General features: G+C 54.0%; 1 protein-coding gene across 3 annotated transcripts in view; it reads left to right on the top strand.

The window, feature by feature from the left end:
- The window catches only part of MAN1C1 (mannosidase alpha class 1C member 1), a 139,763-nt gene extending 113,203 nt beyond the window's left edge, over nucleotides 1-26,560 (top strand). For all 3 annotated transcript variants that reach the window (XM_047726773.1, XM_047726774.1, XM_047726775.1), the window contains 8 exons: nucleotides 183-277; nucleotides 5,224-5,350; nucleotides 8,296-8,389; nucleotides 13,317-13,432; nucleotides 18,869-19,088; nucleotides 21,872-22,044; nucleotides 23,248-23,363; nucleotides 24,327-26,560. In XM_047726773.1, coding sequence (XP_047582729.1) covers nucleotides 183-277; nucleotides 5,224-5,350; nucleotides 8,296-8,389; nucleotides 13,317-13,432; nucleotides 18,869-19,088; nucleotides 21,872-22,044; nucleotides 23,248-23,363; nucleotides 24,327-24,453 — 1,068 coding nt within the window. In that variant the 3' untranslated portion in view covers nucleotides 24,454-26,560. The remainder of the gene's footprint in view (nucleotides 1-182; nucleotides 278-5,223; nucleotides 5,351-8,295; nucleotides 8,390-13,316; nucleotides 13,433-18,868; nucleotides 19,089-21,871; nucleotides 22,045-23,247; nucleotides 23,364-24,326) is intronic.
- Nucleotides 26,561-27,915: the final 1,355 nt, after the last annotated feature.

The following is a 27,915-nucleotide window of genomic DNA, read 5'->3' as shown; positions in this document are numbered from 1 at the left end:
CCCTGGTTTTGCACACGGGGCGGCAGCACTTTGCTGAGAAGCTCCCAGCAGTGGCACGGTGAGGCAAGGACTGGAACCCAAGCCTCCCACCCACCCCCCAGCCCGCAGCTCCTGGGCCCCTCTGCCGGCAGGAGCGCGCCCACCCAGACCCATTCACGGTGCCCGTGCTGCTTCCTTTACAGGTGTTCCGAGTGAAGGCCATCAAGCTGGGAGAGAAGCTTCTGCCGGCCTTCAACACCCCCACGGGTATCCCAAAAGGTGTTGTGAACTTCAAAAGGTAGGCCATCTTCTGGTTTCCTGCTTGTGGCTTTGCGTACATCTATGTGGAAACTGAGGCACGGAGAGGACAGGACCCGCCGTGGGAATCATAGCGAGTCAGCGGTACAGCAGAGACTAGCCTTAGCTGAGGGCTCTCCAGGGCTGATGCTTGTCACCAAACCTGGGGCTTAGGATTCATAAGGCCCGATCTTCCCTAGGTGGGGAGGGGGCAGCTGGTCTGTGATTGTCCCCTAACACTGCCTTGACTCACAGCCCTACAGGTGTGCCCAGCTAGGGTCAGGAGCCAATAGGCACATCACATGCTCCCGCCACGAGGAGGTACCCCAAACTGCTTGGGGGTCTCGAGACCCTGAGCAGAGGGACCCCTGGGCTGGATCTCAGGAACTCAGTGTCAGAACCCAGAAGCTTGGACTCCAAGGAAGAAATGCCCTAGTCAGGTCACATAAGCCAGTAGCCGGCCATTCCTGGGCACAAACCTGGACTTCCAACTCCATTTTTAATAATACTTATTGGAATTACCCTCTCATTAAAAATAGTAATTTTTCATTGCAGAAAATATGGATTATACCACAGAGAAAACTCATGCGTGGTTCCACTAATCAAAGAAACCACCAGTAATGCTTCTTTCTACTGACTTGGTTTTAAAACATTCATTCTTATTGGCTGCTTCCATGATTTTCCTTCCTGACCTATTGCTTAATCCAATGTGTGAACTAAAGACTTTCTGGGTAGCCACTAAGTCACAGAATGTCAGAGTGGAAGGGACCCTGGGCCGTGCAATGAGAGAAGGATAGAGCTGGGTCTGGGGCTGGGTCCAGCCCCAATGCCTGGGGGTGCTTACCTGCCCCGCATGAGGCTGTCCTTCCCTCTCACAGGGATGAGAGTGTGTTTATATCCACCCATTGTCCAGATGTGGTGACTGAGACCCAGAGAGGGGAAGGGGTGGGGTCAGAGTCAAGAGAACTAATGGCCAGCCAGCTTATTGATGGATGAATCTTTATGAGCACGGGTCTTGCTCCTGGGACCCCCAGTGCCCCATTGTCTTGCCTTTCCTCACTCTGTTCTTCCACTGGTCCCCCTCCTCTCACAGCTTCCCTGGCCGCCAAAGGCCAGCTGCCCTGCCATCTGGGCCACGAAAACCAGAAGCCTCTCCTGGCCTCCAGACAATTTATCTGCCTCCTTATGGCCTCAGCACGTGCCTATTCATGTTCCCTGCTGGCCTGGAAGCTTCCTGAGGGCAGGATCCATGTCTAAGTCTTTGCTCCTTCCTTCAGCAAATATCCGTGTTCGGGCCTGTGTGCAGGATAAGAGATCGGCCATGCGGCTGCACTGGCCGCTTACTGAGCAAGTCCACGTGCCCGGCATTGTGCTAAGAGTTTCCGCACATTGCCTCACCCAAGTAGTCCTCACAGCAACCCTTTGAGGGTAGATATTTATAGTACCCCCATTATTCAAACAGAGTCTCAGAGAGGCCGACTAACTTGCTACTAGGTAACTGGGGATATGATTTAAGCCCGTTTGGTCCGAGATTGAAAGCTCTGCTCTTAGGGCCTGCCTGGCACCCTTGTGCCTCAGGAGCAGCCCCCCCGGGAGATGTTGCAGAAGGCACCCAGGAGCTCCCCGGGGCCATTCTGGAGGCTCTCCTGCAACTCCAAGTCTGGGGTAAAGGTTGCAGTATTTCCATCTCACCAGACTTCCCCATTCCATCTCCTGAAGTGATGTCTTCCCTCTGGACTCTCCATCCACCAGCGGCGCCCCCCAGCGGCCTGGTAGGGAAGTAGAGGCCCTGGGCTCTGGTCAAGCGCCTCAGTGCCTCTGCCTCGGCTTCCTTGCGGTCCTGGGCAGGTCCCACTCTTCAGGTCGGCCCGCATGGGGCCTCACAGAGGAGAGGGGACTCGGTCCATCCCTGTGGTCCGAGAGCATTCCTGGGGTGCGACCTCACATAAGTCTCACCATAGGCCACAGGAGGCCCTTGGAGCCAGTCGAATCCCATTCTCCATGCTAGGATTGACTTCTCAGAGCTGGACGTTTGGATTACTGCTCAGATTCCTGTCCCACAAACACTAATCCTGGAGAAACACAGCCACAGCTGTCAGGGAGCGGAGACGCAAACGCGCTGTCTTTGTGGCTCTCTGTCCCAGGGCTGGCTTCTCGGTCCTCACTGCCTGGAGTCTGGGAGAGGACCTCAGCTCAACCCTCCTTCCCGCATCTGCGTCTGTGCGTGGCCCTGTGCTGGCTGCCTGCCTTACCCCGGTCCCTCAGAGCCCAGACCGGCTGCGACACAGATCCTGACATTTCTGATTAAGAAAATGCATTTATTTTTAGGCTATTTGCCTGCTGCGGGTGCTGTATACATATGTATGTATATGCATATTTCCTGGCAACGCCTCCCTTTCATTTTCTGGGTAAGAGAGTCTGTTGCTAAAAAAACGCCTCCCTGTTCCAGCCGGGGGAATGTCAGGGATGTTTATAGCCCACGGGGTGCTGAGTTTGCTCTTTACAGAGGGAGCCTGCTGGTGGGAGCTGGGCTGCACACCACCACCCAGCCCGGGGCCCTCCAGGAGGAAGGGCCGGCCCAGGTCGCAGCAGGAGGGATGGGTAACAAGGCCCTGCCCCAAAGTGAGCCTGAGTGTTCCTCCCATCTGAGAGGCAGAGGCAGGGACAGCTGTGACCCTTGACCTGCAGGGACCATTGAATCTGAGAGAGTGGCAGTGTCCAGTCCAAGGATTAATCTGTCACACACACAGACTCACACACACAGACGCACTCGGCTGCCACCCACCCGAATCAGCAGGCTGAGATACACAGGTTCGCCTGTGTCACACACACTTGCCACCACACACTCCCACACAAACATGCATTTGTGTAGACACGCTCCCACCACACAGATAGCCACATCTTAGTAATTGCTCGTGTTTCTGGAGCATTCACTGTGCACCACACACCATGTGAACACGTGATCTGGATTCTCGCTCTTCAACCTCACAGTGAGCACAAGGACTCCATTTCACCAGGAAAGACACTGAGGCAGGGAGAGGTGAGGTTGCTTACCCAAGGTCACACAGCCGTGGAGTGAGGTCAGAATTAGCCAGGTCTGTCTCGCTCCGACGTTCACAACTGTACCATACACAGGAGCACGCATACAGACATACACGTACCCATGGGAGCTTCTGCCATGCTGGGGAGGGGTGTTGTGGAGTGACCCCTTCTGTGGGGAGAGAACACAGGCTGCAGACCCACTTGAAGGCTTACCAGACTGGGAGGGAGGCAGGGGGCAGAGCCTCTATTAGCCCAGGCCGCCCAGAACAGGTGCATTTGGAGCACAGAGTACTTAGGATTTGGATTCAGCTCTACCAGTTCTGTTCCTTGCTGTGTGATCTTGGAGAAGTGTCTTCCCCTCTCTGAGTCCGAGCATCCTCACCTATAAAATAAGAATCGTGGTATTCACCTCCGAAGTTGTGAAGATGTGAAGATAAAATAAGACACTACAATATCTGGCACCCATCAGGAACTCAGTAACTCAAACAATAATTTTAATAAACTACAAACACGTGATTTATATGTGCGTAATTACCTAATGTGAACAATGACAGTAATTACGTGCCTAATTTATACCTCCCAATAGCTCTGTGAGGTGTGGGTACTGTCATTTAACAGATGAGGAAACTGAGCGCGAGAGAAATCAGCTGACCTGCCTGAAGTCGCCCAGGCCGGGCGCCACGGGAGCCGGCATTTGAAGACAAGCAGGAGAGGGAAGGCGCCCACCCACTGCCCGCTACTGTCCAGCCCTGGTCTGCGTGTCTGCCAGGCTGGCCCCCCTGCAGGGAGCCCACTAGGGAGGGAGGGAGAGGAAGGAGAGGCTCATGTAGGGGAAACCGAGAACAAAAGACAGCTGGCTGATTAGTGGCTGTTTTGACCTTGGATGTCTCTTCGGGGGCAGGAAGCATCCATTATTCAGGAAACCCTCTGTGGGTACCCACAGCTCCCACTGAGATAGCTGGAGAGAGAAGTCGCACTTGGCCTGAGGGGAAGAGGGACAGAAAGGGGACACCTTCCCCTTCCCTCTGGGTGGATGCGGGGCCATCTGGGTGGGAGACCATTAAGGGATACGCAGAGCCCAGTCTGAATCTGGCCTCCACCATCTACCAGCTTCGACCTTCCTGATAACTTACTTCCCCCTCTGAGCCTCAGTTTCCTCTTCGTGTATTGGGATGAATGATGCTTTACCATGTGGGCTTTAAATGACGTCAAGATGCAAACAGCTTGACCCTGTGTCTGGTATCTGTAGTGGCTCAGTACACAGAAGCTGTTTTATTTTTTATCTGCGAGCCAAGTCTCCCCTCTCTGTGCAGCCCATCCCTACCCCCCCGCCCCCAACTCAGGGAAATACCCAGAGGTGGGAAGAAGGTGGGGTCCCTGCTTTTCATCTGCCCCCGTCCCGACCCCAGCCACGGCAGTGTACACCCCCTACAGCGCCACAGACGGTAGCGGCCAGATGGCCTTCAGCCAGAGGACAGAAAGCGTCCCGCAGGGTCTTTATGGTCCCTGACAGCATTGTCCATATCACTTATAAATTTAGCGTAACTTGGGTGCCCGATCTTGGCCACCAAGGCAGCTCTGGCCCCATCCTAGAGCCCTCACATCTCCCAGGGGCTGGTTGATGAAAGGAAACAAAGAATAGTGCCGGTAGACAGGCCTAGCTAGGTTCAGATCCCCTCCAGCAAGTCGCTTCACGGACATCCATGTCTTCATCAGCAACTGGGGCTGTTACTGGTACTGACTCTCAGGATGGAGTAACGGAGATCAGATGGCGGGAGCTCCCAGGACAGGGCCTGGTGAGCGGGTGCCCCCCCACTGAGCAGTACCCCCCCCCCACATTACTCTCAGCAGGGGAGCCAGCCCCAGCAGCAGCAGGCTGACAGGGGTGCTTCTGTCTTTTCACAGTGGCTCCAACAGAAGCTGGGGCTGGGCCATGGCCGGGAGCAGCAGCATCCTGGCTGAGTTTGGGTCTCTGCACCTGGAGTTCTTACACCTGACTGAGCTCTCTGGCGACCAGGTCTTCGCAGAAAAGGCAAGTGTTCTCCCTGCTCCCCCACCCCCAATGGCTCCTCCCTCTTCTCCCCACTCAGCAGGTTCCCAACCAGAAGGGGGGTCTTTGGTCGCCACTGTTGCTGCCTGCAGGAACCCTGTGCTTGCATGCCCAAAGCCAGGTGGCAGGAAGGTGCGTGCAGGGAGTCATCAGGGTTCTGCCGGGGCAGGGAGGAGATGAGGCTGCCAGCGAGGTTCTCACCGGGGCTGTCAGCTCGGTGGCAGCCACGCACATGTGGAATCGGGAGAGAATGCATGAACTGAAATCCAGGCACCCGCTCCCGTTGGCAGGAATTGGCCACCGGGTGCAGAAGGCCCCTTTCCAGAGACAGTTAACTTTTTCATGTGCGATCTGCCGCCTTCTCCTTCCAGATGCCTGCCTAACTCACGTTGTCAGCAGGCTGGCAAAGCGATTGCACTCCACGGCAGAGGCACACGTCTGCCCTTCCTGTTTGTTACCAGGCTGGCTCGGGGCACAAGGGGTGCTGAGAGCTAGCCTCCAGGCTGTTAGCCCGCCTGACAGCTGCCCGCTCCTGCCAATCTGTGAAGCCCTCCAGAAGAAGGGGTTCCTCCACGTGACGGCCCATGGCAGTCGCCGTCGTCTAGAAATTCTCCTCGGGTCTAACACTAAACCCCAGGAAGGGAAGGGTTCACACAGACCCTCAGAGGGCGCTTGGGCTCCACCAGCAGCTGTCCCTCCCTAAGTCCTGCCTAAGGAGCTAAAGTCCTGCCTCCGGGAATGTCCCTTTGGAGGCCTCTCCCCTCCCAAAGCCTTCCCTTCTCTGAAGGTTAGACTATTGGGGTGCCAAGGGAGCTGGGAGATCATAGGTTCACACCTCTACCCAGTGGCTCCCAGTCGTGTGTCCACCAGCCAGCCTCCAACATCTCCCTGCAAGCCTAGAGGAAACACATCTCCGGGCGTCACCTAGGCCTGGGAATCTGCATTTTTAATAAGTGCCCATGTGCTTTTTGATGCCAGATTTAAGAGCACTGCTTATTCGGTATGGGACTCTCCCTGAGCATTCTTAGGAAGCTCAAGAAGTGCTTTTCAGCCCCTTGATCACCTCCTCTGTGTTGGGGTTCACTAACCCCCCCTTAAATAGCTTGTCACGTCAGACCTGCCTTCAGAGCCTGTACTGGGAGGACCCTGGCACCCTGTGACACCCCGCCTTTCAAGTTCGTGAAAGAGGTTCCATCCCACTTCCTGATGGGTCTTATTTGCTGATCCGTTTTCCTACCTCCAAGCCTTCCCTCCCCCAGCCTCCCTATTTCCTTTGCTCTTGAGTCAGACTCCACTGGGAAGGTTGTGAATGGCTCACGCTGGAGCAGGACAGAGAGCTCACTCTAGTCCCTGGTTAGTCTGGACAAACTTGCCACCACCGCCCCAGCACTTGCTATGTGTTGGGTACCTTTATAGTGTTTCTGTCCACCCCTCCAGACCCTGAGGTGGGTCTTCTTGTTACCTGCATTTTACAGAGGAGGAAACTGAGAAAGGTTCAGTCACTTGTCCTGGTCATCCAGCTGGTAAGTGACAAGGATCCAAGCCCAGGACTTTCTGACTCCAAAGCCCACGTTCTTTGAAGACCAGATTAGTATAGCAGGCTTCAGGCTTTCCCCCTCGAGTCCATCTGCCTGTCTCTCTGTCTCCCTCTACATTTATATTCTCTGGCTATTTTCATCCCCCAATCATGCCTCCCACAGAGGCAATTATTGGCCGTCAACAAATTGGCCCAAATTCTAGAAGCACCCGTACCCTCCAGGGGAGCTAATTTAGCCTGCTTCACTGCTCACCACCAGGACAGTCGAGAATAACTCAGGTACAAGCACATTCTTGTCCCCTATAATGGACTCCGTTAACATAAATGGATATGAAATCTCGTGTGGTAAAGCAAAGCGCCGTTCCCTGGAAAGAAAGGTCTGACAGCTGAAAGGCTGCTCTCCCTGCTCCTCGCCTTGTAGATAAATCTACAAGCATGGTACAGTACTGTCCCCGAGGGCCTTGCTGTTCTCGAGGATTCTGTGCCAGAAGGATTATGTGTCCTGCCAGAGAGCAGACCCCAAGGGATAAAGCCTTCCCTCTTCTCACCCTTTGTAGCCCCAGAGGTTGCAAATCTAGCCTCTTCCTGCTCCAGCCGGGCAGCCTTTGCCGCGTGTTACCGCACGGTCCCTGCCCTGACCCGTGTCGAGCACAGGGGCTACTCCGTGTGGCCAGCCGAGCCCTGCCTCGTGTCCTGGCTCTGGCACTTACGAACTCTGACCACGGGCAGGCCGCTGAAACTCCGGGATGCGGCTTTGTTCCACAGAGATAATACCAGATGGATTGTTCGAAGGTTCCAGGGTGATGCAGGTGATGGGTCTGGGTCAGAAGGACTGAGAAATGTTCACAGCTGTTGTTAGGGCAGGGGTGTGAAGGAGCCCAGGCCTTTCCTCTGCAATGGTCCTATCATGCCTGACACAATGATTTATTCCTCGGTTGAACCGTATGAAATGGCTGGTATTGACCATTTCTGACCTATTAAAAGGCAGTTTTACCCGTAGTTCTTACAAACGGGCTACTATCGCTTATAGGAACCATCCCCACTCCCCACCTGAAAAGGCCCATCCCCCAAAGCAATGCACAGTGAGGAAGGGGTGAAGTGAGGGGAGCGTGGGAGGCCTAGCAGGGCCCCAGGCAGAGGGGTCAGTGCAAAGGCAGTGGCCAGGCTCCCCTGTGGCCGTGTCCTGCTGTGCCTCACACGTGGGCCCAGGGCGTGGCCATCTTGCCGCCTCCAGGCTGTGGCCTGCTGTTGTCCCGCAGCTCTCCCTTCTGCCTTGGCTGAGTGGTGTCCTCTTTGGATCCGAACAAGCTCCCTCCTTCAGCGGCCACCGCTGAGCGCTGCCAGATCCTTCCAGAAAGTGAGGGTGTGTCTCTTGTCCATTTCTTGGCAGGTCAGGAACATCCGAAAGGTCCTCAGGAAGATCAACAAGCCCTTCGGCCTCTACCCCAACTTCCTGAGCCCAGTGAGTGGGAACTGGATGCAACGTGAGTATGGGGAAGCCGCTGCCTGCCTTGCGGTCACTGCCACCAGGATCCCGTGCGAGGCACCTCGGCCAAGTGAGCAGGGACACATTTGTCAGAGTCCCAGGCCAGCGAGGCCTTTGCTCCATGCTCCCAGATGCCAGCCACTGTGGGGGTCTTAACTGCCGTTGTGTTTTGTGTCATCCTGTGTGACAGGTGTGGTGGCTGCCCCGTCACGAGGCCTGCCCTCTGCACACTCGCTGCCTCCAGGCTTCTGTCTCTTAGGGTGCCGCTGAAGCCTCTTTGGTCATCCCCCAGACTAGTGGGGCCATTCCACACAGCACCATCTCTCTACTCCAGGGTGGCCCCAGGAAAGACCACGTGCCCTCTCCCCGCCCCTTGGATCGGTTGCCCCATCTCCAGCTTTAATCCAGAGCCTAACTATATAGTGATAGAAAAATCATGAATTTACCGCTGTATCTTACGCGGGCCAGAGTGGGTCCTGGGATTCCTGCTGTTCTCTGTTCAGTGGCTTGTGCCTCAGCCAGGTGGGCGTGGGCCCGGGGACCTCACTGATAGCCCCCAGCTCCACCCACAGAAACAGAACGGGGTTTGTGGGGACATGCAAGCTGGAGGGTGTGGAAAAGTCTCCCAGGACCCTGGGATTTCTCCTGTCAGGAGGTCACAGCACGAATTGGTGGCGGGGCAGGTTCCTTTGGCCCTGCCCACCGCCCCCCCACGCCTCCATCATTTCTGCTGATACAAGGAGCCCTCTCCCTCTCCCCTGCCACCAGCCCTAGTTGTTACAACATCAGCAAGGGCTCGGAGCAAAGCACGGGAGACTGATGACTGCCTGGCTCCGGGAAATGCCCTTCCTCACTGCAAGCCTTGGTCTCCTCTCTTGCAAATGGGGGAAGAGCTCGAGATAGCTTTTTTGTGCACCATGGAGGGGTGGGGGAGTAATGGTCAAAAGCTCCAGGAAACAGATTTCAGTTCATCTTCCAAAGATGATATGTGTTGTGCCAAAAGGTAACGGGTAAAAGTAGGCAAGCAGGGCCTGGGGGTCAGGCCAGCCTGCAGGGACACCGGGGAGAAATTGCGGAGGCCTTATTCTCGCAACCCTGGGCCTCTGTGACTGCAGGTCCAGGAGGCCCAGAAAATGTGACCCAAGGACTTTTCCCCCGTGATGATCTCACCCCCAAATGGCCTCCTGCAAGAACCACTTACAGAAATACAAGGTATTTTTAACCAAAACACACTGCCAAATCCAAAAGTGCAGGGAGAAAATGAAGGTTTGAATTACAGATTATGGCCATGGGAAGACAGTTCAATAACTGTTACTGTTTTTAATTGCAAGGCCTGACTGGGTAAAGAGATAAACTACCCAACTGCCAGCCTTAGCTGCTCCGGGACAACGCAGCAGAAGCCAACGCAGCAGAAGCCATCGGGAGGGAGAGGGGCGTGACCTCCCTGTTTGAGCAGCTACCTTGGCAAATTCCAGGGAGCCTCCCCATCCCCACCCTGCTGAGAAGCAGAACTTTCTTTTCAGGCTGCACCAGGGGTCGCAGGGCTGAGCAAAGTCGGTCACATATGGAAAATTGTTTCATATTAATAAAACATGAATCTGAGGCCTGTTAAAGGGCAGAGGGAAAACTAGAGTTCTGCTCCTCCGGGCACCTGCCTGCCTCCTCCCCGACCCCCAGCTCCGGCAACAAGGCTCATCTCAGGTTCTCTGTGGTTTCACTGGGATTTTTTGGTAATTGTGTGTTTTTCCAACAGACGAGAACGTTCCCAACTTGCGTAAGTTCAGTGTGTTTACTTTCTCTCCTCTTCTTGAATCCTTGGTTAGCCCATTTGCAACCACAGGAGCCTGCAGCTTGGGGAGGGGAAGTTGAGGGTGTGTCCTGGTCCCATGCCCCTGCTCCTGCTGCCCCCCACTCCTGCTGGACAGTGAGCTGCAGGGTAATGGGGGAGGCCAAGACCCTCCTGCCACTAGGACTCATGACCAGGGTAAGTCCACCAGGCTCCTGCTGGCACCTGGCACAGACGAGACCCATCCTCGAAGAGCCACGTAGAGCTCAGAAGGCTGCCTGCCAGTCAGCGTGACCCCTGGAGGGGCTTGTCTACCTGGTCCGCTGCCTGAATCCCCACTTTCCTCAGCAGGAGGGTGTGGCAAGTCCACATTCTCCCCAGTGGGGTTAGCAGTGTGAGCTGCCCATCAGCCCCAGCCTGGCATCCTCTCCCGGGTTCTTGGTACTTTCCTACCACCCAGTTCCCAGGCTGTACGGTGACCACCTCTCGCTGCCAAGTGTGATGACAGTATTGACGTACATGGTCAGCAAGCAGCAGGGCCCATCTCTGCTCAGGCTCATGGACACCAGTTCACGCTCCTCTTGCATTTTATTGATCAAAAGGTGGAGGCCCAGAGAGGAAAATGGCTTGCCCTGAGCTAATGGCAGATCTGTGTCTTCCAGTTCCCACTCTGAGCTCTCTATGTACCACACGGTGCTGGGGTAGGACACCGCAGGCACACACTAGCCAGAAAGCAGTGGGACCTCCAAATGAGAATCATTCACATATCCCCAAGAGGGTGTCCTGTTGCAGACACCCGTAGAATTCCCGGGGGCTTGACTCCCCTCTCCTGCACACACCCGCCGGGTGGAGCCCTCAGCCACATCCTAGACACACTGCAATCACATGATGAAGTCCCAACTCTTTGGCTTGGCATTCAAGGCCCTTCCCAGCAAGCTCAAACCTCCCTTCCTTTCTTTCCTTCGGGACTCACTGGGTGTCCACGGTGTGCCATACAGTCAGCGGGTGTAAAATGCGAATCATACTCGCCCCCTCCCCATAGAGAGCCCACAGCCTGGCGGAGGAGGCAGACACATAAGCAGACACGGACACCACCTCTCTGGGAGCCGCCGCGGGCAAGGCACACACCCAGCAATGGAAGGATTGGCTGTCACGGAGTGCTTCTCACGTGAAGCACCGTGGGGCCAGATTTGCGTGCACCTTCTCTCACCCATTCCTCATGGTCCCCCCCCCCCTTAGGGAAGGATGATGAGCAGGCTTATGAGAATACCGAGAAAAGCCTCTCTGCAGAGGGGATGCCTGAGCTGGGGTGTAGCAGTGAGAAGGTGCTAGCCATGCAAGGGGCGGCAGGGGTGTTCCTGGTAGAGGGGTCACCACAGGTGGGAGATGACTGGGGAGGCAGGGGGCTAGGAGTGTCTGAGTGGCAGAGAAAACAGCGATGGGGGGCAGGCCCAAAGGAGTGTGGAAATGGCAGCCCCCCCCCAGCGCTGCCGGCCTGTGTGCCTCTTCTGTGTCTGTGAGCCATGGGGGGGGGGTGTCCCCTCAGCAGAGGCCAGCCTGGTTTGACTTGCAGCCTTCCCTAACCCCTGCCAGGCACATACCTCCTGCTCCAGCTGCGGACGCGGCATCTGCGTGCTAGGCCCAGCATGCTCCTGCCCCTTCCTCTGTGCTCTGTCCACCGTGTAGCAATGGGGGGGTCGGGGATGTGCTGTGTTGCTGAGTATCTCTTCACACATCAGGATCCAGCCCCCACGGACCCCCTCCTGCGCTTTCCCGAGGCTCAGGATTTCTCTGGTCTGTTCCAATATTTACAGTTCCTGAGCCCTTGCTGGGCCATGATTTATTTATGGGGCCGGAAGGAGCTGGAAGGGCTGGTTTACTCTGGGTATTCCTCTCAGCCCACTTTTCTGGTCCCCACCTGTCTTTACCCTCTGACTTTGGGTCCCGCTCTCCTCACACTTGTCTTTTCTATCTCTAGGCAGAGAAACAGCAGGCGTTCGTGCTCTGGTTAGCTGTAAAGTAGCAGAAAGCGAGAGCTCTGCCACCTTGGTGGCCTTAGAGGAGCTCTGCAGGCCTGCCCACAGTTGTCCCCTCCGGGAGAGGGGTTGGCCATGCCCACCTTGCCGGGTTCTTGGGAGGTTGTTACAGATAGTACAGTAAGGCTCCAGGCCCACGTAGACCCTGGAGAAATGACAGCTTTTGATGGATTCTCTGTTCCTTTCTCTCTTCCCCCCACCGACTTTCCCTCCTTTCTCTCTTCCTACCCCCACTTTCTCCAGAGGAGCTGGAAATACCCTCGCCAGCGACCCCACCCCACTTTACTCTGCTCCCATTTTCTTTCCTCTCTCTGTCTCTCTGCGTAAGTGCGTCTTAACAGGGAACTGAAGTTTGCTCTTTGTTATAGCTATTAAATGCCTTTATGTTTCCCTGTTATTAATTTTTAAAGCATGTGCGTGAAGTGCTGTCCCTGTCTCGCTTCTCTGGTTAAGTGCTCCTGGTTGACCATCCTTCTCCAGAGATAGTGCTGGGCGGAGTCACTCAGTCCTGCCCCATGGGGGCCACTCCAGGCAGAAGCCCCCAGGGCAAAGATGGACTCCTCAGACCCAATTCTCCCCAACCCTCTGCTCCTTGGAAACTCCATTTCTCCTAGTCTGCTCAGCAGAAGCTTGGTTTCTCCAAGTGGCTCCATATTCTGACTCAATTAAGCCTCCCGTCCCTCCTTTCCGTGGCCTTTTATGAACCTGCCCAGCATTAATTACCATGTTTGTCACTGGGTAATAAAAATCTCTGAACTCCCTGCCACCAGATTATCTTTTTAAAGAAATGCAACTCATTTACAGTTAATAACCAGAGGCCCTGCCGTCCTTGGCCTGCTAAAGGGACATGATTTATACACCTGGGTGAGCCGTGCGCTCGTGTGCCAGATAGCAGTGCTCAGGATGGTCCTGGGTTCCCCAAGTCCCGCCCCAGGGCTTCCTGTCTGCCCCTGCTCCCATAGGGCTCAGAGGCTGCCCCACCCGCATGTGGCCCCTGGGGGACGGGGTGGGGGGTGCTCACTGCCCGGGTGCATTCCCTCCGAGAGGCCAGCCCAGCAGCCTCAGCAGTTGGAGGTAACGCATCATCCTCTCTCTCCTCACAGACCACGTCTCGGTTGGAGGCCTCGGGGACAGTTTTTATGAATATTTGATCAAATCCTGGTTGATGTCAGCCAAGACAGATGTGGAGGCTAAAGATATGTACTATGAAGCCTTGGAGGTAAGATGGGCACCTGCTCCTTCGTGGGCAGCTGGCCATTCACCCTAGCTCTGGCCCTGACCCCTGAGTGTCAGGGCCTCACCCACCCCTCCCCCATGGAGAGCTGGCCAGAAGAACAAGATCTTCTCCCTCCCGGCCATGTGCTTTGCACACCCAGCTGTGACTACTCAGATGCCTTGAAATTAGGGCCACGTTGGCATCCTTGTTTTACAGACACAAAACCCACACTTGAGGTGGTAAAGCCATTGGTCTGAGGTCTTACAGGGAGTGGTAGTTAGTCTGATTCAGAAATCATGGTGTCTGGGCTTCCATGAATGTGTTAGAACCCAGAACACAGCCAGACACTAGCGTGGGAGCCCCCAAATGAGGCTGCCAAAGCAAGACCCTCAGCCATTTCCCTGCAGAGCCTGAGGGGCTGTAATTAGCCTATGTAAGCAGGGAAGGGCCTCCTCCAGTAGATCGTCCAATTCTGCTCCTTCTCTTTATGGGGATGGAAAACAAGGCCCAGAGAGGGAAAGGTACTTGCTCAAAGCCACACAGTACAGAGCTGGTAGAGCTGAAGCTAAAGCCCGATCTTCTAAGCCATTCCCAGTATCCCCCCAACTGTCTCTCCCCACCACTGGTCTGTCTACGGGGTGTGAACTGAACAAGGCGTGGTAGGCTGAGATGAGTCTCTCCAAAGAGAGGGAGAATTAGGATAGAAGAGGAAGGTGGTTAGCCTGAGCTATTGGAAAGGGGGTTACGGAATCCCATTAACCCATTGGTAGGTACTTCGGAGCCCAACTAAGGAAAAGGCACTGGGTAGGCTCCAGGCCTCAGTTTCCCCACAAAGTAAGTTGAGCAACTTGGATCTACTCTGCCACCACCTTGGTCTGAGGTGTCATGTCCCCTAAACTAGTCTTCTTGATCCCCTCCCCTTTGAAGTCCATTCTCCCTCCACAAAGCAGCCAGAAGAACTAGAAATCCATGTCCCTACCTCACTGGCTCCCCTTTTGCATTTGGAAGAAGCTAGATTCCTCACCTTTGCCCACATGATCTAGACCTACCAATCACCCTGAACTCTTTCCCCCTTTACTCTCAGCTCTGGTCCCCCGCCTTCCTCAGACACACCAGACTCATTCCCACTTCGGAGCTTTTGTACCTCCTGTCCTCTCTACCTGGAATAGCATTCAAATGGCTGGGCCCCATTTATTGGTCAAGTCAAATGCCCCTGGAAACTGGCTTTTCACAGCCTCTCTCTATCACATACACCAGACTTAGGCTCTTCTTTACCTTCATCAACATCGAAAATTACTCCGAGCGCATGTTTGCTTACTTGTTCATTGTCTGTCTTCCCCAAGTAGAATGTGAGCTCTCTAGGAGCAAGGATCTCATCTAGTCACTCACCGTGTCTGCCTCACTCCTATAATAGTACCTGTGCATAGGAAGTGTACAATAACCATGTGAGCAAATGAACACATGATTGCTGAAGGGATGCATGGATGGATGGATCTGTGGGTGGAAGGATTGATGGGTGGATGGATGGGTAGGTAGAAGAATGGATGGGTGGATAGATGGATGGATGGGTGGATGGTTGGATGGATGGATGGGTGGGTGGATGGATGGGCAGGTGGAAGGGTAGATGGGTGGATGGATGGATCCGTGGGTGGAAGGATTGATGGGTGGATGGATGGATGGGTGGGTGGATATGTGGGTGGAAGGACAGATGGTTGGTAGAGGATAGATGGATGGATAGGTGGATAGGCAGGTGGAAAGATGGATACATGGGTGGATATGGTGGATGGATGGGTATGAACAGTTGGATAGATGGATGAATGAGCTATAACTATCCTCTGACTGCATGAATCTGGCCAGGAATGGTAGTGCTTAAAGGAAACCCATTGAAACAAGCCTCCACAGCCATGTACTTTTTAAACTGTAGGCTTGGTGATGAGTTTTCCCCACCCAGCTCCCCAGCACCAAGACCTTGGTTGTGAAGCAGCTGCTAGGGCTCCAGTCCCATCTCCGTCTGCATCTCAGCCCCAGCTTAAGCTTCAGCTGAGCTCAGACCACAGCCAGTGTCTGCTGTCAGGGGATCAGTGTTCAGCCTGCACAGAGTGTGCTGCTGGCAAAGGCTTGTCTGCGCTTTCCACCATTCCTTGCAGGGTAAACATGAAGTTAGCAAGCAGCCTGGTTCCCTGCCCTAGGGCACACAGTGGTTGAGGCTTCAAGGGAAGAAATGGACATGAATTATTCAAGCAAACTGGGAGTTTTATGGAAAGCACTTGATTGAAGAGGAGAGAACCTTGGCTTTGCTCCCCTTGTTTGATATCCCCAGTGAATAGCCTGGAGTATCTCTGACCCTGGGTAAAGACTGGGCCTCTGGCAAGTTTGGGACTTTGAAGAATATTCTAGTAATTCTCAACCTTGTCCACACATTAAAAATCACTGGGGAAGCTGTAAAATCCCATTGTTCAGGCTGTACCCTGACAAGGCTACATCAGAATGTCTGGGCCTGGGCCCAGGAAACAGCCTGGAAAGCTGCCCTGAGGTGGGGTGAGACCACTGTCCAGCTGGGGTGAGTTGGGGACGATTCAGACAGGCCAACAGGGCACACCCCTGAGTGTCACAGGAGGAGGGGCAACAAGAACAGGGAGAGCATCTGTCGCGGTGGCCTCCTCCAGGCAGGTGCCTTGACTACCTTGTCTTATTTAGTTAGCCCCATCTTACAGATGAGAAACTGAGGTCCCACGGCAGCCAGTGTCAAAGCCAGGGTGCAAACACAGATCCGACTGACTCCAGATCCAGTGCTCCTGCCAACCACAAAGGAGCCTGGCTTGCCTGAAACCCCTCTTGGGAGTGAGGCAGATGGGGTCCCCTCCAGGAGGCAAAGGAAGGCAGAGTCTTTGAATAATCTCACAGCCATCCCAGGAATTATTCCCTTGTTACAGATTAGGAGAGGGAGTCTTCAAAAAAGGGAAATCATTTGCGCAGAGTCACCCAACCCTCACATTGCAGAGCTGGCATCCAAGCCCAGGTCTCTCTTCCCCCTCAGCTCGGCTGGTCTCCTGGATGATTTAAGCCTAACTGGTCAGTTGCCAGCCTGTGCTGTCTTGTGTTTTGCTTAGAGTTTTAGAAAGCCTTGGTGTGTGTTTTTTTGTTTTTTCAATTTTTTTTTCATCTTTACACCTATCTGCTTGTCTCAGTTGTGTCCTCACAATGAGACTGGTCTGTCATTTCCTCTTTGCCATGATTACTTAGCTTGGGGTGAACCCCAAATGGAAGTAACCCATGAGATCCAGTCTTGAAGGGACAGTCTCTGCGCCACCAGGGGAGACATCTCCCTGAGATGTCTGTGTTTTCCCCAAGCATCCACAACGGGTGGCTGGACCAGATTTCTGCACCCTGGACTAGCCTGCCACCCCTCCTCCCCACCCGTGCGGACCATGCTCTGCCCAAGAGCAGACACAGCCCGAGAGTGGGCGGCTCCCTAGGCCCCTTCAGTCTTCCGTCCCCCATGGCACAGGTGGTCTGCCACGCACATCATCAGAGCTTCCCCACCTGCTACTCAGTGAAGGTCCTAGAGCCAGCCCACCATGCGGGACCTTGCAGGAGGGGGAAAGGAACAGATCCAGGAGCGAATGTTGCTTGAGGACTTACTGTATGCCTGCTCCTGGCTGGAGAGTGGGGGTAGTGGTGGCTTCTGCCGTCAGGCGGCAGAGTCCTGGGAGAGAGACAGGGTTGCCACAGAACATGAATGGAGGGATGCACAAGGTGGGGAGAGCACCGCGTGGAAAGGGAATGGGAGGCGAGCACCGCGGCAGTGGCCTGGATGGGTGGCGCATGCGCAAAGGCAAGCTGGGGCCGTGGAGTCGAGGCGGAGCATGTTTCTTTCAAAATGCTGACCACAAATCGTAATTCCCCTGTGTGTTTGATTTTGTTGGGAATCTCCTAACAGGTGAACTCCCCGAGTCAGGGTCCAGGCTGCGTGTTTTCAGGGGCTTCATCCCCTGCCCTGAGCCTCGGCTCATTGAAAACTCAGTGGGAGGAGAGGGATGTGACTGCGAAGAGGCTGGGGCAGGGGACGGACTGGAGAGGAACTGTCCGAGCCAGCAGGTGCTGAGGACGCAGTGTGAGCAAGTATGCTGAGCTCTGCACGCACAGCGCATTTGATCCTCACAACCATGTGAGGTGGTTTACGTCCTGTTCCCCTTTCATACATTTACTTGTTAATCAAGGCCCAGAGGGCCCACAGAACCCGCCAATGTCACACAGCTTGGAACTGACAGAAGTAGGATTTGAACCTGAGGAATCGGCTCCTGGGAGCCATGTCTGTGGCATCAGGTTAAACTAGTCCGTTATTTACAGAGAGCAGATCCCCTGGAGAATAGATTGGAAGGGGCAGGAATGCAGGAAGAGACCTGGCCAGGGCCCCAGCGGCCCGACCCGGACCCAGAGCCACAGGCACTGCCATCACCTCTGTCTCCAGGCTTCCAGGGACTAACAGCAGGGAATGGGGGGCACCCTGGCCTGACACCGCATCCCCCAACTTCCTTAGAGTCTTTACCAGCCGTATCACCTCCTGTGGAAGTTGGGGATGGGGGCCCTCAAAGCCCCTTGCTACCAGAAGGAGCAGCCGTCAGGTAGTAGAAAATGCCCAGTTTGGGCATCTGGGCGCCCTTGTCCTGGCATGGCTGGGTGACCTGGGATAAGCCACTTGATCCTTTTGTCTGTAGAGGGCATGACAGCCATGTGCCAGGGTTGTCGTGGGCATCAAATGAGAAGGTGTATGATAAGGGCCTGTAGAGAGCAGCTCTTAACTTTCCGTGGGTCCTTTTCGAAAACCGAATAAAATATAGGGACCCTCTTCCCAGGGAAATGCACATACATGAGAGTGTCACATACAATTTGAGTGGCCTCTGGACCCCCTGGAGCCTGTCCACAGGCCAGCTGGGCTCCAGGTTAAGATTCCCTAACAGAGGACATCGTGGAGGATGGATAAAAATTTTTAAAGATTTTTTAAAAAAATATTTATACATAGAAGATATAAAAGCTTAAATAAGAGGGGCACCTGGCTGGCTCAGTTGGTAGAGAATGTAACTCTTGATCTCAGGGTTGTGAGTTTGAACCCCACACTGGGTGTAGAAATTATTTAAAAATAAAATATTTGTTTAAAAGTCTAAATAAGAGACTCAGTCCGGGGAGCTGCCTTGTGTCCAAGACCCCAGCAGGCACCAGGCCTCAGCCAGGCAAGTGGCAGAACCTCCTACGGCTCCATCAGGGACCACCGCCAGCCGCCAGCCAAGGTCAAGGACCTCCTTTGCCTGGGATGGAGGGCTCAGCAGAGCTGCGTTCACTGCTGTCTGCAAAATGTTCATTTTTCCGTCCTCTCCCCCTCCCTTCTCTGTCCCCCCTCCTATGCCCCTCCCCCTTGTCCAACTCCCACCTTGCTCCCAGGCAATAGAGACCTACTTGGTGAATGTCTCTCCTGGGGGGCTGACCTACATTGCTGAGTGGCGAGGGGGGATTCTGGACCACAAGATGGGGCACCTGGCCTGTTTCTCTGGGGGCATGATCGCCCTCGGCGCTGAGGATGCCAAGGAAGAAAAGAGGGCCCACTACCGAGAGCTTGCAGCCCAGATCACCAAGACGTGCCACGAATCGTACGCCCGCTCAGGTAACCCTGCAAGGGGAAGGGGCGGAGGAGAGACTGAGGCTAGACACCAGGAAGAACTAGAAAAACCAGTAGAGCGGCAGTGAGTGAAGAGAACACATGGTCTTAGGGCAGTCTTGCCTTGGAAATTATGGAGAATTTGTACAAGGGGTGTGCTGTCGATGCACTGAGACTGTAACCTGAGTGAAAAGGAAAATAGGGGTGATGTATCAAGCACCTGTGCCCAGTGTTGTTCAGCATTTGACCTGCACCATTGCTGAACCTCACAACACAGATAAACTGAGGCCCAGAGAGAACTTGGCCGAGGTCCGGTGTAAGGGGCACAGAGTGAAGGGTCCTCCAGGCTTTCTGAGCCTAGTAGATCCCTTCTCCCTGGGCCCTTACCCCTGAGTGTCCCTCTGCCTTTCCTCCCCGGCATCCCTCCATTTTGGGGGGTCTTACCACCTCTAGCACCACCCCGTGTATCACCCTCTTTGAATCAAGATCACCAGAAGGCTCGAGAGCCTCTTGACCTTCCCCACCTAACACTCATCGCAGAATTGTCAAATGCTAGAGTCAGAAGGCACATTAGAGAACATGAGCCTTGTCTTACACATGGGGAAACTGAGTCATCCCAGAGCAGGGAAGTGACTTCGCCAAAGTCACACAGTGCGCAAGTAGCTTCTGATGTCATCTGAGGTCTTCTGATGCCCAGCTTCTTCTTGTGTGCTGCCTCTGTAGACCGTGCCCTTCAGAAAAAGCACTCCCCCGGGGGCCCCAAGAGGTGCCCACTGCTCTGGGTGTAATCCCAGTCTTGGTTAGAGGAGAGGACCTAAGACTTCCCATAAACCTGGCTCAGGTGCCACTCTGCCACTCACCAGCGCGGTGGCTTCCATTTTCTCATCTGTTCAACGGGAGCAATAACACAGGTTGCCCGGGATGAGATAGAGGGTCCCATAGAAAGCACATCTCCGGCCGCCTTTAGCCCCAGCATGGAAGGCGTGTTTTAGCTTGAAAGGCCTTGAAAGGCATCTGCGACCCTCCAGTGGAATGTAGAGCTCCCGGAGCTGGTTACACGAAGCCCGCAATTCACAAGGGGGTGAATTGCGTTGTGAGAACGGGTCTGCAGTTCCCTTCAAAGACCCAGAACCGTAAACTAAAAGGAAATCTCAGGAATAATAAAAAGCTCACAATTTGTCTGGGACAATCAACCCAGACCATAAAAGACATCCACGTAAGAGAGCTTGCTGTGCCGGCCAGCCTGCCCGTCCACAGACAGCCACAGTGGGCGCTTGTGCCCCGACCCCGTCTGCAGCTTGGGCGAAATGGCTCTTTGCTAGCGGCCAGGAGCAGCAGCAAGCATCCGAGAACTCGACGAGGCCACGGTCCGGCTAATGGCACAGCCCTTCTGTGAAGCCCTCCATGGAAGAGTAGGATGTCCTTCAAGGCTCTCGTCGTCTAAGAACAACCTGGGGCTTCTCGGGGTCCTGACCCGATGGGAAGAAGGAAGGCACACTTAGGACCAGAGCCTGGCACTTGACCGACTCAGGGTGTGCAGGTGCTGAAGGGAGGAGAAGCTGACCCCTCTCGCCTAAACTCGGGGCCTAGAGTCTCAGACCCAGGAGGGAAAGAACAAGAGCACAGTCCAGGGAAAGGGCATCAGACAGATCCAGTGTCACATTCCAGCTCAGTCACAGCTCGCTGTGTTACCTTGGACAAATTACTTAGCCTCTCTGATCCTCAGTTTCCATATGCCTGAGAGCAAAAGAGACACTAATATCTACCTTAGAAAAAAACAAAAGAAGAAGAAAACAAAAACAACATTTGTTAAGGATCAAAATAATGCACCTAAAGCACCCAGCACAGCCCTTGAAATCAGTGGTGGCTGTGGTGGTTATAATTATGGCCGTCCAGCAAATAGGCACCAAATTGTCCAAAAACAAACCAGTGACCCAAAAAACCCAAAAAAACTGAGGGCTGCCTGCATGGCTCGGTGGGTTGGTTCTGGGATCAGCCCCACATTATTGGGCTCCCAGCTCAGGGGAGCCTGCTTCCCCCTCTGCCCCTCCCCCGGCTCTGCTCGTTGTCTTTCTCTCTCTCTCTCTCCCTCCCCGCTTCCTCTGCCTCTCTTTCTCATACGTGCTTTCTCTCTCAAATAAATAAATAATCTTAAAACAAAACAAAACATCTCAGACCTCTTTAAGCCCTCTTTATGTAGCTGCCTCTGTCTGAGTATGTGCCTTCTGGGCAGTTCTTCCCCTGTCTCACCTCAGCATCGTCCCAGCCTGTCGGCTCTGGAAGGCTCCTTCTGGGAGGTGGGAAAAGCATTTCCCTGAGAAAGGGGTCTTTCTCTGTGGAGAAGCAGCACCGCAGATCAGCAGGTTAAAGGACCTGCTAAGTCCCGTAGACAGGAGACTGTTTCACTTCATTGACCCTCTGTTCCCCAAATGTCCTTAAACCTGAGATCCTTTCCTGGCTGGTTAACATCTTGCAGACTTTATGTCTCAAAACACAAGTTGGGGAACATCTCTCAAACCTTTCTCTCCCCAGATTACTGGATAGTTCATTTGGACTCTCAGATTCTAAAACTACACAATGTTCGAGGCCTCAAGGGTCTTGCTTTGGCCTGCCTAGGCCAAGAGGGAAGCTGGGCATTGCCAGGCTCGGCAGTGCAGGCAAGGGCTCGGCCTGGGCCAGTCAACCTGCCAGGGCTTCCAGGCCACTGAGAGCGCTCCTGGGGCAGATGGGTCCTGAAAAGCAGGAGCTGGGAGGTCTGACCCAGGTCCTCTGCTTGGTCCTCCCCACAGATACCAAACTGGGGCCCGAGGCCTTCTGGTTTAACTCGGGCAGGGAGGCCGTGGCCACGCAGCTGAGCGAGAGCTACTACATCCTGCGGCCCGAGGTGGTGGAGAGCTACATGTACCTGTGGCGACAGACCCACGACCCCATCTACAGAGAGTGGGGCTGGGAGGTGGTGCTGGTGAGTGCGCTGGGTGGGAGGATGGGGGGCTGACTGCGTGACAGGTGCCCCAGGAATTCAGGCAGGGTCCAAAATCCCCCGAGCTCAGGCACAGAGAGGAAGGTCACGCCAGGTTGACATCTGGCTCAGGTTCCGAATGCAAAGGGTCGAGGCGTAGTCGCAGAGCCAAGAGTCCCCGGCTGGGCGAAAGTGGGCCGGGAAATTATGGAGAGGGTTCTGGGAGCCCACAGCCTTTGGGGCCCAGGCTTCAGGGCCAGCAAACTTAGAGGGCTAAAGGCAGGGCGGGAGCCAGAGGGACACAGAGCACATGTGGTCACTGCCCTCTGACCCTGAAGCCTGAGATGGTTTCAGATTTCTCCTCTCAAACAGGAATAGGGTACCAGACCGACAGATCACCTCCCTCCTCTGCCCAAAGCCAGCTGTGCCCTGGGCGGCCCCCACCTGTCTCTGGGCTCTGTTCCCCACTACTAGCTCGCTTGTCCCCAACCACCCAGCAGGGAACGGGTGTCAAAGGCAAGTATGGAAAGTCCAGAAAGATGGGTCTTGAGGGATGCTAAATCTTCTCTGTCCAGCCCCTTCCCAACTTTCCCTAGGGCCCCCTGCTCTCAGAGGCATAGACTGTCCTGGGGAGAGCCACACCCAGGACATTATACTTGAGGAGGGCCAAGGTTCACCTATGTGGTTCAGAATCTCCCTGCTTCCCCGAAGGCCCCTTTCTTGACCAGTGAAAACCAAGTAAGTGTTCTGTGCCCCTGGGCCCTCAGTGTGTAAAAATGGCATTTATATACAAGAGCAGACAGTCGGGGGCCTCCCACCTCTGGACGAGGGACCGAATCTCCACAGGGAATCCGTGGGGTGTGCTAAGTCTAGTCCCCAAGTCCCAGCCTTCCGCTGCCTTCCTCTGTCCACCGCTGTGGGTGAGTCTGTCGGCTCAGCCTGGTTCCCTGCAGGGCCAAAAGAATGTCCTCTGAGTTCAGACCAGCAGAAGAGCTCGAGCTGGCAGCCAGCTGGGACTAAACTCTCAGCCCTGGGTGGCAGGGCAGCTGAGCCCTCAAACAATAATTTGGCTTTCTGCTTCCACAAATGCCAGGGGTCCCCAGCAGAGTGGTCCGGGGTCTGCCTGTTCACGACCTGGGCAGGCACGAATCTTGCGCCGGGGGGCCTCTTCTCTCCCTGCACCAAAGCTGCCTCCCTTTCCTTCAGGCCTTGGAGAAATACTGTCGGACGGAAGCTGGTTTCTCCGGGATCCAAGACGTGTACAGCAGTATCCCAAACCACGACAACAAGCAGCAGACTTTCTTTCTAGCGGAGACACTAAAGTGAGTTGGGGTTTGGCTGGTGTTCTTTCCAGAGGGAAACTGGGACTTTCTTAGGGATGGAGAGAGGAGGAGGGCAAGGCCTGGGGTTAGCAGTCCCTCCCTTCACCAACAAGTTCTGCCATCACAGGGGGGCCCACGGCTAGGGGGCCTGGGGTACCCAGGATGCCCCTCAGGCCAGGTGGGTTTCTCCCCTCAGAGAGAGACCAGACAGCACCCCAACTCCAAGTACTAGCGGTGTGCTAAGTTAGTTTCTGTAACCTGTCTCCTTGGGTCCCTTGGATCTCTGAAACCATGTCCTCTTCTGTAAAATGGGAGGAATGATAGCAACAGTGGTCACTGCTGTTGACCTTCCCTCTACAGCTTTGCTCCTGCACTGTTCCCTCACTTTCTGGGGGTAGAAGTCAGCCACCCCGTTTCCTTGCTGTTTCCCAAACCTTGTGCTTTACCCTTTGCAATGGATTGGAATAGTCCATTCCCTTGGCTTAGGGAGCTGGAGTTCTGGAGTCACAACTCCCTATTCATTTTAGAGTCCTAACATCCGCTTTAGTCTAGAGTCTCCTGGGGGGCACATCAGGGAGCAGCTCAAGAGTTTGGACTGGTGCAGTACTCAGGCCACCATGAAAAGAAAGAAGAATCTAAGCCATAAGGGGACCTGGCCGGCCTCTCCTACAGGGGGCGCAAGTACCTGAGTGAAGGCAGATGGGTACAACGTAACAGAGGAAGGCCAGGGGCAGAGCCAGAGTTAAACGAGGTCTGACTGCCCCAGATCTCAGTGCTCTCCTCAGCATCCACAGCACCTTCCCTGGGACCAGTGCGGCAGGTAGACCCTGGATCTCAAACCTCCCTGCACCCTTAGCCACAGGCCCGTGTTGCAGAAGCCTCTGAGACTGGCTGCCATTGGTCCCCTGTTCCCCAGGGCCCTCACCAGCTTGTCTTGCTTCCCTCCCTACCCCGGGGGTACAGGTATCTCTATCTTCTGTTCTCTGAAGATGACATGCTCTCCCTGGAAGACTGGGTGTTCAACACAGAGGCCCACCCCCTCCCCGTGAATCACTCGGACAGCTCCAGCAGGGCTGGGGGCCGACTCTGACCCGTCTCCCTGCCGCACCCGGGGCCCCGGAGGGCTGCCTTGCCTTTTCAGGATTTGGGACTGTTCTCAAAGGGATTGGGAACATAGGCCCCATTCCTGGCAGACCCAGGGCAGATGTGTCGGACAAGAAACTTCTTTTCCTCTGTGAGGAGACAGGACTTGGAGACGCAGTGATGTCCCCCCAGGCCCAGACTTTCCTTTCTATGGAGAATTTCTATGAAACCCACTCACTTGCCATTGTAGGGCCCGGTGAATGGAGGTTTGCATATTGTCCCCATGCCTTTGATTCACTTCCTCTCATTTGGGGAAGGGTTTTTGTTTGTTTGTTTTGCTTGATTTTGCTTTTTCTCTGCAGTTGTGTTTTATCACAAATTACAAATACAGTTTCAGAATCATGGGCTTTCCAAAGCAGCAGCATCTTGAGAAACTAAACCTTAAAGTGTTTGCACACAGACCTTGACCCCATTTTCTAGATCTTAAATGCCTTCTGCCGAACATTTACTATACGTTCAACTACGTGGCATTTACCTTATAATTTGAGGGGGCGTTCCCTTTTTATTTGGGCCTCAGTGTTAATGAATCACTAGTGCTATTTTCATTATTGTAATGGGAAAACCTGTAAACTTACAATAAAAGAGTTTATTGAATAAGAAATACAACTGGGTTCATTGCACACCAGTGACTCCTGGGAAAACCACAGCAATGTTATCACCCAGAAAAATAATCAACCAGCAGTTGATTTGACATACAATTTAGTCACGACTCCAACTTCTATTGCCTTCCCTTAAATTTGTCTTAAAAATTCAGGAAGTTTTAAGCCAATCCTTTAAATGGAGTTGGATGTTTATACTTAAGGCTTGGAAGAGGCCCAGAGAGGGCCAGCAGCTTGCCTGAGGTCATCAGCTGGTAGAGGCAGGGGGGAGCCCAGTCCCTACAGTGTGCTCAGGACCCCCGTCGTGTGTCCATCGGTTCTCATTCAGGAGACTCGTGGTGAGTGCCCGTAGGAGACCAGATACCGGGCTAGCTGCTAGGGACACAGCCAAGAGTGAAACAGTTGTAAACCCTGGCCTCAGGGAGCGTACAGCCAGGCAGGGGGAAGATGGCCCATAAAGTAGACGGACAGATAAGCAACATGACTGCGAGTCACGTGAACTGCTACAGAGGAGATGTGGGGCCAAGGCACCTGTGGCCAGGGATCATCTTAGGGCAGCAAGGAGAGCCTCTCAGAGCAGTTGACTTTCAAGCTGAGACCTGGAAGATAAGAACGAGCAGCGGGAGGAGTATCCCACAAACCCACTCTCCCCAGTGACATTACCTGCTCCCCCAACCCACTGGCATGTGCAGAACAAGGAGTTGAGGCAGGTTGTCCCACAGCTGACCACACAGGGGCATTCTGAACCCTCCCCCACGCTCAGCTGCTTCATTTTGGCCATTATAAACTTGAGTAGCCCCTGGGGTATTGAAGCCCTAGGCCAAGTGACCTGGCTTTACGTCCACACAGTGGGACCCTGGATAGGTCACCTCACCTCTCAGGCTATTCTTCCATCAAACAGAGGGAGGAACCTCCCACATTCCAAGGTTGCTGTGAGAATAAGTGGGAACCACTGGCGCCCTGGCCACGTGGGAAGGGCTTCTTCCTTGTTCTAGAGACACAGATGCTTCCAGAATCTTCTTAAGCAGTCAGAATTATGAGGGAGCCATCCCCATGGCAGGAAACCTGGTGTTTGGTGAGTAAGTCCCTGCCTGAACGCAGGAAGTCACTTCACTTTTGACAGGCTCTGGAGACCTGCCTGTGTCCATTAAAACAAATAAACAAACAAAAAGACACACACAAAAAACAAAAGCAAAACAGAAAAACCCAGTGTACAAGCATTGTGGGAAAGGTGAGGAATATTTTTATGCTAAGCAGAAAGAAAACCATCCACCATTCTACCCTCCAGAATGAATACTGTTATATTTTCTTCTAGATCTTTTTCTATGAATGTACAGAATATATTTTGCAACATGGCACCTTACTGTGCATACTGTTCTACTGTAATCTGCTTTTGCTCTCAACTATATTTTGTGAAGACCTTTCCATGTCAACAAATACACCTTTATCACTGTTCCTGGCTGTGGAATGTTCCATCGTGTTCTGTATCATGCATTCTGGATCTAAGCCCCTATTTCTGGGCATTTGGGTTTGTGACAGTTGGGGCTCTCAGTTACAAATAATAGAAAACAACACTGTCTAACTTACGCAAAAAAAAAGGGGGGGAGGGAGGTGGGAGGGAGAGAAGGAAGGGAGGAAGGAAGGAAGGGGAAAAAAAAAGAACATATTGAAATGCTTTGCGGTGACTCATGGGATCTCAGGAGAGTGAACAGTCCGACCACAAGAAGGACTAGGAAGAGGACGTGGCCAGGAATCCAAGCAGGAAGAACCAAGGGGGCAGTCTCCCCAGTACCCCCCCATCAGGACAGGTGAATTCAAACATTTCCAGATCCTACTGCCGCCCTTCAAAGAAGCGGGCTTCCCATTGGCCCAGCGTGAGTCACGTGCTCCCAGCTGGCAGCCGTGAGGCATCCTGAATGAGGGACCCACTGGGACCCCATGCAATGCCCCACGGGCTGTTCCCGGGAGCAGAAAAGGAAGTTTGCTACCAAGATAATGAAGCCACGCACTTCATTTTGCCTTTTGTGAAGGCAAAACAGCAGGACTATTCGCAGGTTCTGCTTTGATTCTTTTCAGTATTTTAAAGAGAGTTATGAAAGCATCCTTGACCATTCTTCCCTCGCCTCTGGTTCTGCACCTCAGAATCCGCTCCTGGAATGTCTCTCCATTGCAAAGCCCCTCGGCAGTTCCCCCAAGGCCCCGGGCTCCCCCGCTGGGCCCATATTGCTGTATCGTTACCCCCCCACACCCCGTCACCAGCCTTCTGTCTTCTGCATTATCGCTGGGGGCAAGTTGTAAAAATGAATATTTAAAAATTCATCCTCCAGGAGGGCCCTTGCAGGTGGAGAAATACCATCCTTTTGGCAATTTAACTCCATTCCAGGGATAAAAATAAGTAAGGCCCAAGGTAGGCTGAGCGGAGAGAGAAATGAAGGGATGAGTCATCTTCACGGAAGGAGGAGCCACAGAATCGGAATCCCGGTTCTGGAACCAGTGCTGGCGGCGGACCCTTCTTCCCCCGCCAAGGGTCAGCGTGCTGCCAGTCTCTTTTGGAGTCTCGTTGGAGGGAACCACCTTTTGCACCTGTTTTCTTCAGAGGGGCGGGAGGCTGGTTCCTGCCCAGAAAGCTTGATTAGCAGCTGGCTCCCGGCACTGAGGCGCCAGAGCGCTACACTCCTGAGAAGCTGGACAGAACCCTTCTCCAGATGCTTCCTTTTAATCCCCTGTGTTTGTGAAGATGTTTTGTGCATCACGTTGTGTCCTTGGCAATCGGCAAAGTTCAAATCTGAGTGCATTGGGAAGAAAAGCAA

Source organism: Lutra lutra, chromosome 4 (assembly GCF_902655055.1).
Source record: "Lutra lutra chromosome 4, mLutLut1.2, whole genome shotgun sequence".
NCBI lineage: Eukaryota > Metazoa > Chordata > Mammalia > Carnivora > Mustelidae > Lutra > Lutra lutra.
The sequence above is the reverse complement of the archived record's forward strand: the minus strand, read 5'-3'. Positions and strand labels throughout refer to the sequence as shown.